Genomic DNA, 12,212 nt, shown 5'->3' with positions numbered 1-12,212 from the left:
GATAATCCATCTTTCGTCCACCAGCTGCAGAGAAATGTAACGTGTGTGTGAGGAGAAATAATCAACATAAAACTATGATATAGACCGTGTTTGCCTCGCAGAGAAGCTATTGATTTTCAGAGAGAGGCTTCAGAAAGTCTTTTCCAAGGGCCGACACTGATTCTGCTTCTTCTGCTGCACCTCAATGCATCACAACATTTTAGGCCTTTCACAAAGATTTAGTCGTCTTTGATTTTGTTACTGTCTCATATGTTAACATTTGGTTTTAGGGTTAGAATTAGATTTAGGTTGAGGTTAGGGTGAGGCATTTAGTTTTGATGGTTATAGTTAAGGTAAGGGGCTGGAGTGTCCTCACTAATATAGATGTTCAAGATGGGGGGGGGGCAGAACAGCTGAAGCATTAGATAAAAGCACTGACATGATCCTTTTAATAAGTGTTGCAGAATAACATCCCTTTTATTTCCTTCCGTTTTTCACTCAGGCATCAAAATTCAATTATCTAATCTGATTTGTACAATTATTAATCTTCATTTCTGTACATTCAGAATGACACGGCAATCTAGTGAGATACAAAACTGTGAAAATGTAATGAGGTGAAATGATTGGAGCTGAAGCAGCTACACAGACAGGTGGAGGTGGTTTCCTGTGTGTGTGTGTGTGTGTGTGTGTGTGTGTGTGTGTGTGTGTGTGTGTGTGTGTGTGTGTGTGTGTGTGTGTGTGTGTGTGTGTGTGTGTGTGTGTGTGTGTGTACTTATATCTTAATGAGGACCATTTTGAGCATAGACATTTTGGCTGGTCCTCACTATTTAAGGGTTAAGACTTGGGAATGTACTACATTCCCTGATTTTATAGTTTTTATAATTGTAATGTTTGTTCATGCTTACATTTCTGTCACATGTTAAATGTTTTTATTCTTTTTTCTATTATGACTGTGTTTTTTTGTGATTTGATGTATATTTGTGTTTTTAACGTGTGAAGCTCTCGGTAATTTTGTTTTGAGAAGTGTTATATAAATAAAGATGTGATTGTTAGAATTAGGTTCAGGGGCTGGATGAAGAAAAGATCCAGGAACACAACATTGTCTGGTTCCTTGGAATGCTCAGCCTTAGGACAGATGTCAGGGTTAGAATCCGGGTTGGGCTTTTAATTGTGAGGTTAAAGTTTGGGTAAGGAGGATGGAAATGGAAATGCATTATCCCAATGAATGTTCTCACTAAAGCCCTTTCTCCACTGGTCAAAAAACCCACCAACACCAGCCAAAACAGACTTGTCTGTAATGAACACACTCATTTCTTCTTCTATTCCGCTTCTCTATTCATTTGGCACTTTATATGCTGACGAGGCAGCTTTCATACAGTGTGACATTGAACTTCCAGTTGTTGGGGCGTTAATAGCCATGAACGTTTGTGTACTGTTTGTTTAACATCTTGGGAACAACATGCAACTGGGATTTTTTTCTTCATATCCTGCAAGAAACAACACTTTCAAGACAGTGAGGTGAGAGAGCTCCTCTGTTTCCGGTGCATGTGAAGTCGAACATGACTCACCTGGAAGAAAAATGTATAAGAAACAGACATGCAAACATCTTGTGATGTCTTCAGATTTCAAAGAAAACTTCCATGTAAGTGGTTTTATTGTAGGAACCAGTCTGCGACATTACAACACCACCAGTGTGGGGGCTGTGGTCACATCCAGTCAGCCCTCGACTCCACCTAATCCCACCTGTGCAAACAGTGATAGAGCCCTCTACTGGATCTGCACTGTAATAACATGCCAACAGTCACTTCATGACACTCTTGACAGTTGGAAGGAGTCAATCGCCTTTTTGGCGTATAAGAGGTGTAAGAATGTGTGTGTGTGTGTGTGTGTGTGTGTATGTTTTTGTGTGTTTGCTTTCACTTCTGTTAATCCATCTGTGTGAGGACAAAACAATTTGCAAAGTGCTGATGTGTTCATGTGATTTCCTGCTTGTGTTAGAATAAAATAAAGATGGTGATGACACACAGACAAACAAGTTTACTGACTGAGAACTGGGGCCCAGAGAGAGAGATGGTGTGTGTGTGTGTGTGTGTGTGTGTGTGTGAGGGAGGGAGGGTGAGAGAAAAGGCTGGAGAGAAGACTGCAGGGTTGGAACCAATTAGGCCGAGAGAGGCTCCCTCCACCTGCACCGCGAGGCCCCCGGGGGAGAGCCCCAGTGACAAGATGAGGGATCATCATCATTACCATTATTTATTTGCTAAGCAGAGGCCGACTCTGGGGCCAATCCTAATAGGATTCACGAATTACAATGAGCGTCTTGGTTTTGGGGCAGGTAGTTGGGTGTTTGAGAAGGAGGGGGTGGAGGTTAATGCTCGGATAAAAGCGAGCATATATTTGAAGACATCAGCCGCAAATACAACCGACTTCTGTGAAAGTAAATTCCTTTTAATGAATGATACAGACCTGTTATAGGCTCCCAATCTGTCATCAGTGTATGTGCTACATCCTGCACTGTCAACTGACCCCCTGAAATCAATCCTGCTAATTCAGGTGCATGATACTGAATCCACATGAGTAAGAGCAGGTAGATCCCTCTGTCTCAGTCATTTCTTACAGTGAAAGAATTCTGTGCAACCTGTTCCAATTATTTACTTTTTCCTATAAGTATCTTTCCTGTTCTCACACACTATGTATTTTTATTTCAACTCTCTATCCACTGTGTTGTTTTCATTTCTCCTGCTCTGGCTCTGCCCGCACCCGCTCATTTGTGGAGAGGGTAACTGTCTTTGAATGACCTCACTGCAGGTTTTCTCTTTTTCTCTAATTTCGTTTTGTGTTTCTCATCTTAGAGAATCGGGCCTGGTCAGATCCTGTGGACGTCTGCATCCCTGTGCCACATTGTATGTATGTGATACTGGCCTGAAAAAGTACTTGTTGAACTATGTTTTCTCACTCATACTTTTTGACTATAAGATCAAATCAAACTAAACTATTTGAGGCACTTGCACTGCAATGATTCCTTTTACTATAGTTTTACTTCACCTAATTTCAGAGGAACATTTGAACTTTAGAGGCAAATGAATTCTCTCAAAACATATGAAAATCAACTCAAATGTGATGTTTTCTTATATTTTACAACTGTGACCAGCAACTTGTTTGTTAATCGCTTAAGCTATTTTACAGGCAAACATAAATATTAAATAAATATTTGACATTTACATGGTTCCAGGTTCAAATGTGAGGATTTGCTTTGTTTTGTTTGTACTTGAACAAACTTGAAGTGCACGTGTTGTCAAACTGAGTTGACGACACGTCTCCTTAAGTTGTTTTCTTAATTTCCATATGTTTTTCTATTTGCATGTATTTGAGGGTTGAACTCTCTCGGCTACCGTATTTTTCTGCATCTAGTTCTTTTCTTTTTATTTTCCTAATCATAATTATTATGATTATAATTTCCTTTTTTTTTCCTTAACATTTTCAACTTTTGCTTGTAGCACAGTTTGTTTTACAGTGTAGTGATCGCAGGCCCTCCATCAATAAAGAAAATAAAATATAAGATTTGAAAAAAGAAAAGTGCGTTCAGGGGGGCGGGCCTTCAGACTCTGACGTCAGATTTCGCGGGTTAAGGAAGTGGATATTCTCAAACATCCGGTGCGTAAAGTTTCCTGCGGCGGCAGCAGGCGTCAGAGTCACTTCTCCCTCCAGCTGCTGAAGTTCACCACCGACACGTCACCACCGACACGTCACCACCGACACGTCACCACAGGTAAACACCTCGTCATGACGTTTGACACTGTCAGGGAGGAAGATTTTATAACCACATCGAATTTAAAATATGAACGTTTGACTTAAAATGTCTCCTTTAATGAATCTAGTATGAAAATCCTGCTGTGGTTCTAGTAGTTTCTAAGTAGTATCTAAAGTAGAAGTACTATTATGATCTACTCTCTGTGACTCATGTGTTGTTGTATAATTAATGTCCCTGACTTGTTAAGATGATAAACAGATTACTGTGCACAGCACTTTAATGTTGTTGCTTTAGATGCTAACAGGTATTTTATAAACTCACTGTGTGTTTTTGTATAAAACGTTTAATATGACATATAACTGGGAATGAGCTGTGTATTGGAGTAAAAAGTACATTTCCCTCTGAAGTATAAACTATAAACTAGTAAAAAAATGCAAAGTTAGTCTCTAAGTATTGAGCAAATTGTGAGTGAAAGTACTTGAATTAACGCAGTTGCAGTATTTTAAGCTAACAAACACTTGTTAACCACACAGACGAGACTTTCCTCTCAACATGGATGAGTCTGTGCTACACGCCTGAAAGGTTTGATTCCTGCCTGTTCTCTAGTGACGGACGTGGTACTGACACGGTTCAACACGGACACTTTGCTGTCTGCTCCTGTTTTGATGGTGAGTAAAGCTTTTATAAAATCTTTGTGCACTGTTCAATCTGTGTGGATGCTGAGGTTGTTCAATCACATATGTTATATTTATAATGCTATTATATACAATAATGCTATGATGTATGATATAATGGCAGGGTGGCACGTTGGAGCAGTGGTTAGCACTGTGGCCTCTGGGTCCTGGGTTCAGGTCTGTCTGTGTGGAGCCTGTTCTCCCTGTGTCCCTGTGGTTTGACTCCATGAATGATAAGTGGTATAGATGATGGATGGATGGATTACATAAATTGATAATATACAAAGATGTGTGTGATAGATCTGTGATTTGATTAAAATAGTGTCAGAGGTCACAGCTAGATTAAATCCCGCTGAACGCAAATGAGCAAAAGCAAGTTTATAACATGTTCACCATGTTGAGGTAAAGTTATGTCTGTAATGAGCATCAGATCGACTGTGTGTGTGTGTGTGTTCATGTGTGCGTCAGCGAGTGTAACTATGATCAATGTGTGTCCTTGTTTTTGCACACAAGGGTTGGTTTGCATTGGAGAAAGCAATTTCTCTCTCACTCTCTCTCTGTGTGTGTGTGTGTGTGTGTGTGTGTGTGTGTGTGTGTGTGTGTGTGTGTGATTCAGGTGTTGTGGAAGAGTGACTATAGTTAGTCCATAACTCATGATGCTCTCCATTCAGAAGACACCTTAGGGCCCACATTACACCCAGTGAGACTCAATCACAGCCTACGCTAAATCGATAATCCTGGAGAGAGTTGGTGGGAGGGAGAGAAGAAAAAGATGGAGAGAAAGTGGCTGGGGGAGATAGAGAGAGAGGGAAAGGGAGGAGGAAGAAGAGAAAAGGAGACAGAAACTCCAGAGAAGGAGGGGGAGAGGGAGAACAGGGCCGGGATGGTGAGATGAAATATGAGGGCTGGTTTTCCCACAAACTCCCAAAGGCCCCTTTGCTGACTGTGTTTTATTCTGAGGATGAGAGGACATTGTTGAGGTGAACGGAGAGAAAGGAGAGAGAGAGAGAGGAGGAAGAAGAGAACAACGGAGACTGAATGAAGAAAATGTGAAAGACAGAAGGAGAGCACGTAGAAACACAATGAAGCAACAAGAGGTCTTCTGGACAAAGACTCGCCTCCTTTATTTCACAGTCTTGACTCAGCTTTTGTGTGAATCCAGTCGTTCTCTCGCTCCTTCTCTACGTCCTGCGTTTCTTCTTTTACCAGAAGAGAGGGTGACCTCACACTGCTGCAGCTCAGGATTATGTATGTTTAAATAGAGAACTACAAATATTTCAGATCAGATCAGATAGACTTTATTGTCCCACTGTGCATCAGACATCACAGAACATCTGCAGAATAAAAAGCACAATCATCTACATAGATTAAATATACATATTGTGTAATATTCAGCCCAGGTCGTGTTAATGGCTTAAATGGACATGAAGACAAATTATATTAACCCCATCTCTCAGACTCATAAAATGTCTCGATAATCTAACTAACAATGAAGTGGACAAATGTGCCTGAATTTACTTAAAAGAAATTTATAATCGCTCTTATAAGCCTGAATAAAAACATTTGCAGGTAAAATATAACTAAATGTCTGAAGCTCAGTGTGTGTGAACAGATCAGTCCTGTTCCATTGTTGGAAGGAGAATGAACAGCGATATATGAAAACTGTAGGAACCAGATTGAATGAAGCTTTGTTGAGATTTGATGGTACACTGAGATTTGATGGTGCACTAGTGGGAGCGTTCAGGACACTTCCTGTAACCATAAGACAATCTGTGGGCACAACAGGGCGACATCAACAGGCGGCATCAGACACAGGCAGCAGAAAACCTCCATCTATCTCTCCCAGTTTCTTGCAGTTTGTCCCTCTCTCCATCACCCCTGGGCTCTGTCTTTCCACCCTCACTCCCTCATTCACTTTCAGTCACACCCTCTGACTCTCATTCCTTCACCTCCCGGTCTCCTCAGCTCCCCTCTCCTGCCCCCCCCCCCTCTGAGGCATCACAGCGTTCGGGGCCCCCTCTCTCTGTTTCTCTCTCTCACCACAACTTGCTGATGTTTTTTGAGTGATGTGCGGCTGATGGCGAACGCTGGGCGATGACAGATGGATGTGACAAGCAGATGGTTTTGCTTGTCGTCTCTTTAATCACACAAATTCAGTCGGCCATGAAGCTGCAGCTCTGTCTTGTCAAAGCAACACAAAGTGGAGACAAATTTATCCAGCGTGCCATAGATTTTTATACAGAAAACGTGTCGGTGTTTGAGAGGAAAAGGGGCCCGGACCTAAACGGGGGTCTTGACGTCGAGGTCGGCTCAGATGTTCTGATGAGTTTTGACTTCTGTTTGGTTGCATGGCAAGAAGTTGAACTTATAATTTGACTGCTGGGATGATGTGAAGTTGGGCTGAAGCAGAATTGACAGCTGTCCTTGTGATTGTGGAATTGTTTTGACTTATATACTGGGTGCATTCAAATAGCAGTGCATTGTCGTGCTGTTATAGGATATGAACGTTGCTGTCTTTTACATTTGAAAACAGAAGCAATCAGGGGATTGTTTCCACTGTCCATCATGATGTATCTCCCCATTTTTAGCATCAAATAACTAATTTAACCACCCACTAACATGTAGGAGGTGTGATTTATTACCTTTACTGCAGCTAGCCACCAGGGGGCAATCGGGAAACTTTGGCTTCCCTTTTTGGAGCCATCAGGTCGTCCATCGTTATACTCTGTCTAAGCGGGAAACACGAAATTAGTTGTGAAACTACAACTTTTGACTAACAGAGAGGATAAAGGGGGAATGTGCACACACACACACACACACACACACACACACACACACACACTCACAAAAACACACACACACACACACACACTCACACACGCACACACATACTGTAGCCAAGGCGGTTGCCAGCTGAACAGAGGTTTTGCAGAGTTTTCAAATAAGAGGTCTAATTAACACCTAAATGATCAGTTCAGCAAAATAAACTGGCAATTGTCTGATAAGGTGTAATGTTGAAGGCACACACAAACGCACACACACACACACACACACACACACATACACGCACGCACACACACACACACACACACCAGTGCAGTCTATCTTAACGCTGACAAGAAGATACTGCGAGTGATTTCTCCGTTGGTGTAGAGATAAGTCAGTCGACATTCGTCTATCACTTCCCCCGATCCCACCTTTCTCTGTGTCAGTGTCGGGTCTACCACGGCTCTCAATCTCAAGGTTAAACTGGCAAGGTCAAATTGACTTTGGATTAATTAACTGTCAATTAAGGCAGTAATTGTTTCATAATGTGCTGTGCCCCCGAGACACGGTGTGTGTGAGCGGGGCCAGCACTGTCAGAGCTGGTTTAAACCGATAAGGTGGTGAGTGAAGGGAAAGGATACAGGTAGATGTGCACGTGTGTGCTCGTATTGTGTGTCCGTAAGAGGTGTGTGTGTTTACATGGGAGAGAAAGACAGCGATAGACGGCTGTAATGAGAGAAATGAGAGCTACATCCTCCATTATCCCATAACACACGACACACTCTCCTCCGCTGCCATCAGGGTGCAGAGGGTCGCCCGAGGTTCACAAACATCATCGCACACTGACAGGTACACAACTCTGTGGTACTCACACACATACACACACAAAAAAACTCTCGGTATTCTTCACTCAAATCAACATTCACCAGTGCGTGCAGAGGCGGATGAATGGATGCGTCCACCACCACAGTCGTCCATGGAAGGAGAGAAGAGCTCGGAGAGGGAGAATGGAAGAGTGATGGAAATAGAATCAAAATGAGAAATGGAGGAGGAAAAACAAAAGTAAAAAGAAAGCAGGCATGAATAAAAGAGAGAGGTGGGGGGGGGGGTCGTGCGGTGAACGTTGATGAAATGGTGATTGCCTCTTGCTTGCTAATGGTTGGCCTGCAGGGGTGTCTGAGAATGACATGTGCAGCTAAGCTCTTCCCTCCACATTTGTTCCTCCTCTTCCTAATATCACTGGTGACAATCAACCTTTGCAGACATTTGCAGATATTCCTTTTAGAGAGCAGAGGACAAATCAATAAGAATTCAATAGTTCATTAATTTTTTAACCTTGCAAATAAGAAATATTAATAACTTGTTTTTATTTCCCTGGGGCGAGTGATGACACACAGAGCGACAGATACCTCAGTGGGTTTCAGAGCAAGCAAAGATATTTTCATTTTTCCGTTTTACATTTTTTTCTTCCAGAAAACCCCATTTAAATACAATAAAATTGGGGTCAATCAGGTCGTGGCTGTGTTACCTGATCACTTCAAGAAAGACTATTTGATGCTAAGCTTCAAGTCTGATACCAGTAATGTGTGGAACAAACGATTAAACATTGCTATGCTCGGTAGTTTTCACAGGAATTATTATTATTTTATCAATGTACAACACCTGCTCTGATGCCCAGTTGTTATAAACCATCAAGAAAGGAGATGGCCTTTTGTAAAACGTGGTAAGGTGTGGTGTGGCAGTATTGTGCCGCACCACATGAATCTCATGAATCTTAAATGTTTTTAATTTGTTATTTATTGTTTGATTGTTTTTACTGAGCTCTTGTCATGTGTTGTAGGACAAGTCTGCTTGTCAAAGTGTCCTTGGGCAAGACACTGAACCCCAAATCATCCCTGACGTCTGTGCGGACTGTTGTGATGTATATTAGACATGAATATGAAAGTGTGTGTGTGTGTGTGTCTGAGTGTGTGTCAATGTTATAGTTAAAATATATATAATAAAAAAATATAATAATATTGACTCAACGTGAACTTATACCATGCCTTCATTTATACAATTCGTCTTCTGCTTGTTGTTTACACTTTATGGATTCATTATTATTTCTATACATAAAGTCATCCCTCATTTTATGTGTCTGACTGTGACATAGCCAATAAACTGGCACATAACCCCCCAAACTATGTTTATATTGTTGAACCCAGATACAGCATTTTGATTATGAAACATTAGATGTGGTGGTTGTCAGTTTGTTTTTACCATTAGACAGAACCAGGTTAGCTTTTGTCCTCTGGTTCCGTTATTTCTGCTAAGCTAACCTAAGCAGCTGCTAGCAAATCTCTCATCTGGCTGTGGGTATGAAAGCAAATAGGTGTATGTCCCTCCCTTTAATCTGCAGGGATTCTGCTTCTCGACACTTTTCCACCGTCACTGTCTTATTGTACATGGAACGGGAGAATAATCCTCCAACACTAATCCATTTCAATTACTGGATATATCTGTGAGCATGTAATTGATTCTAGTGACTGGAGACTCTCTTGGTAATCAACTCTATCAGCCATGCCTTAAAACTGCGTCTGTACATTGTTTTCTTTCTGTGTTTTTAATTGTCTTCCCCTGTCGCTGTATTACGCATTTTCCCAGAACCACTGAGTCACAGGAGTGATTGCAGCTCGCCTCGTCTATTGATTGAACAGCTCCTCTGTTTTTTCGTTTGTCTGTTGTTTTGGACATCTAACATACAGCCTGTTGTATTCATGCGAAGCACTTTAAACAACTGAGGTGCGGAGTTGATGGAGCAGCTGGAAACTGATGGGGGTGCAGGGAGTGTGTGAGGATGGATGGATGGACGGATACATGATAGACAAATGGATGAATGATGGAGAGATAAAGGGATAGGTAGATGAATTGCTGGCTGGATGCTCAGATGGATTTGTTGATGGACTGATTATCCGAAAGATGGAGGGGAGGCAGAAGAATAGTGAAATGGAATGGGTGGATTGTCTTCTGATGAGCTGATGAATAAATGGGCAGACGGATATGTAGATAGCCAGGGAGAGATTAATAGGTGCTTTCCTCAGTGGGCCACCTGCATCCTCAGCATTTAGAAGAGGGTGGAGAGCAGATACTCATCTGTAATAGGGGTAATGGAGCTCAAAATAAACTCACAAAACAAGTCTATTTCTGTCCCCTTTTCCCTTCGCCCTCTCAGCACACTTCACTCTCCCTCACACTCTCAGTACAAACATTTCCCGAGTAGCTGGCACTGGGTTTCAACTATTTTGTTGAGGGACGACAGAAACAGGCCCAAACACTTGAAAACAAAATGCTCAATCCTTCCCAGTGCATCATTCGCTAATGAAGTGGTTTTCTACTCACTTCTCACATCCCGACATTGATCATTCTTTTTTTTAAATGTCCGAGGACACTGGAAAAAATATGTTGTTGACTAGTGTTCTAACATTATCCAAAATGTTTCCAACAATTTTTAGAAAAATTCACAGTTTTATCCAAGGTCACAGGACGTTTCATTTTGGTCACTTTTGAATGGCATCGCAGCAGCTTTACCAGTGGCTTTGCTTTAAAGGTCCAGTGTGTAAGATTAAGGTTAAAGGGATTTTGCCAGAAATTGAATATAAAATAATCCTAGTGATGTTTTCACTGGTGTGTGTGTCACACATCAGACACACATGTGGTGGCTCATGGTGTAAAGTGAATGGTAGTGAGGCATTATGGTTTGACTGGTGTGTTTGCATTTCCTATAAGATGGTATACCCCCCCCCCCCCCTCCCCATTTTCTCATACTCCTTGTTACATGACTGTGTTTATATTATAACCGTGTGTTGACAGGTGCAGCGGAGGTGGTAACGCCACCAGCCACACGTCTCTCACCCCCCCCCCCCACCTCCATCTCATTTAAAAATCATCCCTTTTGCATCTGCATTTAAACCCACTTATGCTAATGTATACTCTTGCTCCATAACCATTTTAAATACGCTGTATTGATCATCACTTCTCTACAGATAATTGCGCAGATAAGTGTTATCTTCTGGTGAGAAATGCAGGACGTACAAATGGACAACAAAAGTGTAGTGTCTGCAGAATGGAAAGTAAAAAGAGAGAAAAGAGAAATCAATCGATAGTAAGCAGTTTTCACCTTTTCACCAACCTGAGAAAAGTTCAGGAAAACTACAACGTTGCCTTTCTACAAAACGGTGTTGGAGTTATTCAAACCAGTGAAAAGTCCAGACAGCTGAAAAGCAGTTTCTAGTTCAAATGGAAAATGCATCGTGCATATTTTTATAGTTTTTGGGACATTTTCTAATTTTTTTAGGTCAAAATATTGATGCTAGGAGTTTATAACTAGTTTCATGTTTCCCATGAAAGACTTTACTCTGTTTCCTTTACTGAAGGTGTTTCTAGTCGTACACTCGACGAAAACTCAACTCTATTTAAATAGTTGCATCCATAAACCCTCTCTATCGTTTTTTTTTTTCGACTTTGTTTCTCCATTTGTAATATTTTAAGCAGTGGCAGTAGGTACAGGTCTTTGAAACAACACAAGAGTGACAGAGGGAAAGATTGACGGGCGCTGGCTGTATTCTTTCAAGTCTTTGTCTTCAGGTAAATCTTTGGTATTTGCTGAATGACAGAATGGTGCCAGTGATCAACAAATACCCTCCAGAGAATTTACAAGGTCTCTACAAACAGATTTTGAGAGATGGACTGTCAAATTAAGCCTGAGGGAAGAGGTTTGTACTTATGTTTAGTTCAGATTCTACAAATGAAGACTGGGACTCAGGGAGCAGATATTACCGAGGGTTAGTGGTTTTCCTTTTGATCACTAGTAGACACCGGTGGTTATTATATGTTTCATCAGATTTATGCTGTTCAGTTTTTAGCCATGCTAATGGTGGGGCTTTAGGGACGGCAGTCCCAGTCAGCTTGTTGGTCTGTTCCTCTCACACTCAGGTCATGAATAAATTATCCTGACAACATAGGGACCAGATTTCGTACAGACCTTAACGATCCCTGGATAATTCATA

At 41.5% G+C, this 12,212-nt stretch overlaps 1 protein-coding gene across 2 annotated transcripts in view; it reads left to right on the top strand.

Annotated features, from left to right (window-relative positions):
* The first annotated feature begins 3,629 nt into the window (after window positions 1–3,629).
* The window catches only part of LOC109635427 (neurexophilin-4), a 97,509-nt gene continuing 88,926 nt past the window's right edge, over window positions 3,630–12,212 (top strand). The window contains exons 1-2 of one of the 2 annotated variants that reach the window (XM_020096582.2): window positions 3,630–3,745; window positions 4,261–4,395. Coding sequence is in view for 1 of the 2 variants with exons in the window: in XM_069534521.1 (XP_069390622.1) it covers window positions 4,393–4,395 (3 nt within the window). In the remaining variant the exon portion in view is untranslated. The remainder of the gene's footprint in view (window positions 3,746–4,260; window positions 4,396–12,212) is intronic. The other variant, XM_069534521.1, reaches the window with a different exon arrangement.

Source organism: Paralichthys olivaceus, chromosome 2, assembly GCF_024713975.1.
Source record: "Paralichthys olivaceus isolate ysfri-2021 chromosome 2, ASM2471397v2, whole genome shotgun sequence".
NCBI classification, from domain to species: domain Eukaryota; kingdom Metazoa; phylum Chordata; class Actinopteri; order Pleuronectiformes; family Paralichthyidae; genus Paralichthys; species Paralichthys olivaceus.
This window is presented reverse-complemented; position numbering and strand designations above follow the sequence as displayed.